The 7,965-nt window shown below is 42.2% G+C and overlaps 1 protein-coding gene across 1 annotated transcript; it reads left to right on the top strand.

The window, feature by feature from the left end:
• Positions 1-2,858: 2,858 nt before the first annotated feature.
• LOC106580393 (saposin-C) lies at positions 2,859-7,704 on the top strand. The gene is made up of 6 exons (XM_045704196.2): positions 2,859-3,516; positions 5,642-5,767; positions 5,950-6,082; positions 6,246-6,326; positions 6,418-6,601; positions 6,829-7,704. The coding sequence occupies exons 3-6, from the start codon at positions 5,966-5,968 to the stop codon at positions 6,897-6,899; spliced, it is 453 nt and encodes a 150-aa protein (XP_045560152.2). The 5' UTR covers positions 2,859-3,516; positions 5,642-5,767; positions 5,950-5,965; the 3' UTR covers positions 6,900-7,704.
• The last annotated feature ends 261 nt before the right edge of the window (positions 7,705-7,965 follow it).

The raw sequence follows: 7,965 nt of genomic DNA, 5'->3' as shown, positions 1-7,965 counted from the left end.
AGCGGCTATTACTCGCGCACATAGAACCTAACGCATGAATATTGCCAATGCAACAGCCTAAATATGTATAATTTTACTTTTGAAAGGTATTGCGTTTTATATGTGGGATTAACACAACCAGCCACAATGTTTTAATCGGATTAGGCTACTTCAAAAGTCTCCTGATGTAAAAATGGCTTTATAAATAAATTGATTGATTGATTGATTGACTGTAGCCATGCGCACGTTCATCCAAAATATAATTCCAGCATCCTCAAAATGGCTTGACATTAATTAACCAGGTTTCCATCCAAACTTTTTATGCGAGTAAAGTGCCTACATATGAGATAAAAAAAATGTCATGGAATCATGGGAACGCATGCAGTTTATTAGGCTACATATTAAATAAATTACAGTATGATGAACTTCACAGTTCATCACTTGAAAGTGCACAGTGATGAGGTTGATGCTCCTTTCAATAAATATGGAGGGTCTTATTCTGGTGACAACATCATCGACGCTTGGCTGCCATTTGACAAAGAAAAATTATCTCGCCACTGTTGTCTTTATAATCTCATCATGTAGTAGGCTATACCTGTACTGTATCTGCAAACGGTTGGCTAGAGCGCAAATGCATACGAGAGTCAGCACATTCGCTACACTTTTTGTGACAAAACCATCAGTAGGCCTAGAGTTAAAAATCCGATGTAAACTCATTTAACTTTTTTGAGGAATTTCACCTCAAAATGTATTTTATGTGCACTACGTATTGACACACGGACTTGTATCGACAACAAGTAAATTTGATGGAAACACAACTCTAATGAGAAAATGCGCCAGGGTTTTCCTTAGCCGGTAATTGCGGTTTTTGGCGGATAAAACATGAAAAGTCAATAAATAAAATTGTACACAGCCAAATTTTCCAAGAGAGGCTGTCTATCATAGACTACACCCGGAATTCCCGCTTCAGCACCATTCTCTCACGCCTTGTGTGCGCTGGTCTGCTGCTGAGGAGAGAGAGAGAGCGAGAGAGGTACCTAGGCCTAGGCTACTGTTGATTGTGAAGATGGAGGCCTTTTTCACTGAAGTAAAACAAACGTGAGGACAAATAGTATGCCTATATTGAAGCCTACAATGGGAATTTAATATAAGTTTTAATATTGTAGTGGACTAAGATGAGAAGAATGTTGGCAAGGCCATATTCAGGCTACTGTGCAACTCCCTATTCAGGTAGGATGCAATTTTAGAATTTAAATGTATTTATAATCATTTGTTTTATCATTATTATTATTATTATTATTCTATATCATTGTTATTATTGTAAGCCTATTTATTAATCGAAACCTGTTTTTTTAAATATGCAAAACCTGTTTTGTTTAATTCTGTTCTGACATTTTGATTGGCTAAATAACATTTGTCTTTTTAATTATTTAGCTTAAAATAGGTTATAAGTAGCTCTGTTGTAAAATAAAGAACATTAGCCTATTTCTGTCATGTGTTGGGTATGGTAGGCGCTGGCATTTGTTGGTAATTACGGCAATATAGCCTATTCAAAACTTTTGTGAATGTTTAAATCAGTTCGAAAGTATTTTATTTAATTCTGTTGAGCCATTTGCTTTGGCTGTAATGCTGTGTTTGCTACAATATAATAGCCTGCTCATATTTTCGCTATAAACAATACCTTCACTTACTTTTGATATTACACTAATAAAGTTTAGAAACTATTGTGAAGGTTTGGTGTGGCTATTATTAAGCTTTGGCTACTGCAAGCCTATGATATGAAGGCAGTGCTCACTGGCGCTCCAACTGACTTCGACAATTGAACTTGAGGTGAGGAAGAATGTTTTAGGCCTACTAGAGTTACTCCTACTGTCTAGCAGTATAATGCTCATCATAATACAACATATTCTGATAGAAAATGAACGAATTAACCTCCTGTAAGTTTATATCTGTATAGCAGACGCAGTAGCCATCATACATAAAGAAATGCATGGCTGTGTTGTAGCATGCCGCCGGCATATCTCTCTCTCTCTATCTCTCCATCTCCCTGGGGCTAGGCCTAAGCTTCTCTTCCTTTATATAGGCTATATTTGTTTTAAAATATTAATATCATACAGTGGACACCTAAGCCTATAGGCCTATGCATGCAATGCCTTGATGCATTTGGTGCTCAAATACCCGACAGCTGAACCGTGAGGTGGACAATTATTGTTGTAGGAAAGTAGCCTAAAAACCAATAAAAAAAAATAGGCTATAAAGTTTTTCTTATGCTACATATCGAAACAAAAGGAATAGTGTTTTGTAATTTGTTATTAGGCTGTTTTTAAGGACAAATAAATATGGCTCATTTGGCCAATATCCCTCGTTTATTGACGGCGCTGACTGCGCCAAGTCGAATCTGAGGTAAATTTCTCAAATGTTCAGTAAGTTAAAATGTTCCCGGTCACGTTATCCGGTGCCAAATTTTCCTAAAGGAAAGCGTGAAATGTTCATATTGTTTATATGCAGATTTTTGAATATTCGCATGAAAATCTGTCACCAATTGAATGGAAACGTAGATATAGACAACCTAAAGACTGTGGCAAGTGCACTAGTCCAGTGACACTTTGATAATGCCTGCACATCAGCCATTATTGACAGCGACCCTGGAGCAACAAGGGTTAAGTGCCTTGCTCAAGGGAACATCGGCAGATTTTTCACCTGGTCAACTCTGGGATTTGAACCAACGACTTTTCATTTACTGGCCCAACTATCCTAACCACTAGGCTGCCTGTCACCCATGTTGAGCAATGCACGTATTTTTACATTATAATGCTTGCAGAGCTGGTGAATGGAAGTTTGAATCTGAGCTTTTTGGGCATTAGAGAGGTCTCTAATGCACAGACACTGGTTCAGACCTGACCTAGTTAACAACTTTTGTTTTTAGTAACTAACTAAACTGTGAGTTATTCTGTGGGATCTTCACAGGTGAGACCATGGTCATCCGTGAGCCTACCAGGGCCAAATTAGACATCGCACAGCAGTCATCAGTGAGATATAAATGATTGTATGCGTGAAACACCAACAGATCTAACACGAGTCTTCCAGGACCAGGTTTGATGGAAACTATACCCAAGACCTCTCTTAACAGTTACCAATTGTATAGCTTGTATTCTCTATTCTAGAGGATACGCCCCAGTACTTTGTTCACAAATCATTCATCTATAGATAACTCTTGGCCACATATTTCTATTAACACACCAAGCCTGCTTCACTTCTGCTTTCACACACTAGCAATAAGTCATTTTTCAATTTAAGTTAGATGGTTGTTGTGGTGTCCCTTTTTTCACCAGAGCTTCCAGGCCTGAACTGTACACAAGCTGAAGATCATGTGGTTGTTAAGTTAGAGATGTAGGAGATTATGCCTGAAATGGTAAATTATAGTGAATGGCTGACCTCTCACCTCTGATGTCCTTCTACCAGACATCTGACATCTGTTCAGACTGCAGCCAGATCATTGAGCTATTCACAGACATGATCTCCAACACAGACACCCAGGTGAGTACCCATTCTGATTCTGCTGAAGTATGTTGCTCAATTAAAAAAAATTGTAGCCAGAGATGCAGATAACACCCTGACCAGAAAGTGTTACTTATAATTACATTTCTGTAGCCAGAAACATATGTACATCTAAAAAAAAAAGCCATCTGGTCTCAGACCTCTCCTCCGCCATCTTTCAGTTCCCGTTTACAGTGCAAATATAGAATATCATGTCTAGCAAAAACTCCCTTACACTACCAGTCAACAGAGACTACATTATGTTAAACTCTTAAAACAAAGTCTGCTAGAAGGATGTCAAATTGACAGACAATTTCACCCCTCATCAAAGTGAGTCATCAACAGTGTAACTGTATATCAAAATCAAATCAAATCAAATTGTATTGGTCACACACATATTTAGCAGATGTTATTGCAGGTGTAGCAAAATGCTTGTGTTCCTAGCTCCAGCAGTGAAGTAATATCTAACAATTTACAACAATACACACATTTCTAAAAGTAAAATAATATACTGCTCAAAAAAATAAAGGGAACACTTAAACAACACAATGTAACTCCAAGTCAATCACACTTCTGTGAAATCAAACTGTCCACTTAGGAAGCAACACTGATTGACAATACATTTCACATGCTGTTGTGCAAATGGAATAGACAACAGGTGGAAATTATAGGCAATTAGCAAGACACCCCCAATAAAGGAGTGGTTCTGCAGGTGGTAACCACAGACAACTTCTCAGTTCCTATGCTTCCTGGCTGATGCTTTGGTCACTTCTGAATGCTGGCGGTGCTCTCACTCTTGTGGTAGCATGAGACGGAGTCTACAACCCACACAAGTGGCTCAGGTAGTGCAGCTCATCCAGGATGGCACATCAATGCGAGTTGTGGCAGAAAGGTTTGCTGTGTCTGTCAGCATAGTGTCCAGAGCATGGAGGCGCTACCAGGAGACAGGCCAGTACATCAGGAGACGTGGAGGAGGCCGTAGGAGGGCAACAACCCAGCAGCAGGACCGCTACCTCCGCCTTTGTGCAAGGAGGAGCAGGAGGAGCACTGCCAGAGCCCTGCAAAATGACCTCCAGCAGGCCACAAATGTGCATGTGTCTGCTCAAACGGTCAGAAACAGACTCCATGAGGGTGGTATGAGGGCCCGACGTCCACAGGTGGGGGTTGTGCTTACAGCCCAACACCGTGCAGTATGTTTGGCATTTGCCAGAGAACACCAAGATTGGCAAATTCGCCACTGGCGCCCTGTGCTCTTCACAGATGAAAGCAGGTTCACACTGAGCATGTGACAGACGTGACAGAGTCTGGAGACGCCGTGGAGAACGTTATGCTGCCTGCAACATCCTCCAGAATGACCGGTTTGGCGGTGGGTCAGTCATGGTGTGGGGTGGCATTTCTTTGGGGGGCCGCACAGCCCTCCATGTGCTCGCCAGAGGTAGCCTGACTGCCATTAGGTACCGAGATGAGATCCTCAGACCCCTTGTGAGACCATATGCTGGTGCAGTTGGCCCTGGGTTCCTCCTAATGCAAGACAATGCTAGACCTCATGTGGCTGGAGTGTGTCAGCAGTTCCTGCAAGAGGAAGGCATTGATGCTATGGACTGGCCCGCCCGTTCCCCAGACCTGAATCCAATTGAGCACATCTGGGACATCATGTCTCGCTCCATCCACCAACACCACGTTGCACCACAGACTGTCCAGGAGTTGGCGGATGCTTTAGTCCAGGTCTGGGAGGAGATCCCTCAGGAGACCATCTGCCACCTCGTCAGGAGCATGCACAGGCGTTGTAGGGAGGTCATACAGGCACGTGGAGGCCACACACACTACTGAGCCTCATTTTGACTTGTTTTAAGGACATTACATCAAAGTTGGATCAGCCTGTAGTGTGGTTTTCCACTTTCATTTTGAGTGTGACTCCAAATCCAGGCCTCCATGGGTTGATAAATTGGATTTCCATTGATTATTTTTGTGTGATTTCGTTGTCAGCACATTCAACTATGTAAAGAAAAAAGTATTTAATAAGATTATTTAATTCATTCAGATCTAGGATGTGTTATTTTAGTGTTCCCTTTATTTTTTTGAGCAGTGTATAATTAAGAAATATGTACCTGTGTTGATTGTTTAGGAGTGGATCAACAACACCCTGGATGACCTGTGTCTGCGCCTCCCCAGCGGTGTGGCTCAAAGCCACTGTATATCCCAGGTTCAGATGTACCTGCCCCAAGCCCTCTAGTACCTCATTGGCATACTGGTGAGTTCCTGAGCACTGTAAACATACAGAGTCTGCTTTACAGGGCTACAACATAACCATCCAAAATGTTTTTACGTTCACTTTTATGATACATTCAAGGGCGATGATTTTGTGATTATACAAGAACTTACCGGTCTTCCTCTCCTTTATTAACGCTCTTCCTCCATCCTTCATATCTGTAGAAGCCAGGTGAGACGTATGGTATTGGGACTGTGTGTTGTCCACTCAAAGAGGGGAGCACCTACACAGTTTTCTCCTACCAATACTGACATGGACCTGTCCAACGCTGTCCTTGACTCAGGCACCAACCCAGAGGTGAGTGAGAGCTGAACTTTTGTACAGTCTAGGAGCAGAAGTCCATTTCATGCCCTTTTTGTTTGTTTGTCAATGTGTTTGTCTTGTTCTAAATGATTTGGCTGTCAGTTATTCATTATCTGTCTGCACTGAACGCTCTGTCACCATGTCATCTCCTCTCTAGGTGCAGGTCAGCCCACAATGTACCTTCTATATTTATCTCATGAAGAAACTGGAGAGCATTTTGCCTACGGAGAAGATTGAGGTAACGCATTCTTATTTTCATACGTCTGCACCCACTAACACACAGACAAACACTTTTTGTCGGACACCCTTGTTCCCCTTGAACCTTGCAGGATGCCGTAGTGAAGCTAATGGGAGGTGTGTGTGGCCTCCTGCCTGCCAGCTATAAGGACCAGTGCAATGACTTCATCAACAAGTATGGCAAGAAGATAGTTAATTTCCTGCTGCCGTCAGCCGCCCCTTACTCCATCTGTGCCCTGCTGCACCTGTGTATGTTCCAGGAGACCCCCAGCATGGGTGAGTGGGATAATTTGTTCAGACCAGGGCTCTATCCTTCTCAATCATAAAGTTATATGTGTGGTGTGTCGTCTATACTGATAGAAGACTGTGGTAGGTAACACATTTCCTTTCGGCTCTCTCCTCTTCACTCCTCGTTGTTTATGCAGTCCATGGTCTGTAGCTTGTTTGTCTCACTTATAGCCCTCTGTAACCCTGACTCGCCCACCCCTCCTCCTCCTCTCCAGAGATGCCCCTATCCTCTGACTGTGATTCCTGCCGTACGATGTCGGCTCCACCTGGGTCTCAACGCCACTGAATCTCAGACCTGCTCTTTCCTCCAGTCTGTCTGCCTGAAGCACCCCAACACCATCCCCAAGGTCTGCCCCTACATGTTAATTTAGTGTATGAGAAGTCTTCGAGTTTGCACAAGTTGTCACCACTACCAGTTCTAGGAGTAGGCCTAAACATAGCGATCTATGCTGTAGTCACCGTAAAAAACAGAATAACAAAAAGCATTCACCTGTGTGAAAAACAAATCAAATCAAATGTTATTTGTCACATGCACCGAATACAACCGGTGAAGTAGACCTTACCGTGAAATTATTACTTACAAGCCCTTAACCTCTACGGGATCGGTGTCCCTCTACCTAGACGGTTGAGCTAATGTGATTAGCATGACATTGTAAGTAACAAGAACATTTCCCAGGACATCGACATGTCTTATATGTGTCACGTTCTGACCAGTAAAGGGGTTATTTGTTATTGTAGTTTGGTCAGGATGTGGCAGGGGGGTATTTGTTTTGTGGTTCGGGGTGTGTTAGTATATGTGTTTATGTAGAGGGGTGTTTGTTTAGAGTATTACAAGGTTTTTGGTTATGTTCTATGTTTCATATTCTAGGATCTGTCTATGTTGTGTATTTCTTTGTGTTGGCCTGGTATGGCTCTCAATCAGGAACAGCTGTACATCATTGTTGCTGATTGAGAGTCATACTTAGGTAGCCTGTTTTCACCTGTCCCTTTGTGGGAAGTTGTTGTTGCACCGCTGTGTGTTAGCCTGCAATACTGTTCGCTCGATCGTTTTGTTTGTTACGTGTTCAAATAAAGTTAAGATGAGCACTCAACCCGCTGCGCCTTGGTCCATTACGTACGACGACCGTTACAATATGGGCAGAAAGCTTAAATTCTTCATCTAACTGCACTGCCCAATTTACAGTAGCTATTACAGTGAAAAAAATACCATGCTATTGTTTGAGGAGAGTGCACAGGGACAAAAGTTTTATCACAAACTGGTTTGATACATTCACCTGTGAAGGTAAATAATGTACTTACATTCAGCAATCTTGCTCCGATTTGTCATTCTGAGGGTCCCAGAAATCAAATGT

The sequence above is a fragment of the Salmo salar genome, chromosome 20 (assembly GCF_965601325.2).
Source record: "Salmo salar chromosome 20, fSalSal1, whole genome shotgun sequence".
Lineage (NCBI taxonomy): Eukaryota > Metazoa > Chordata > Actinopteri > Salmoniformes > Salmonidae > Salmo > Salmo salar.
The sequence above is the reverse complement of the archived record's forward strand: the minus strand, read 5'-3'. Positions and strand labels throughout refer to the sequence as shown.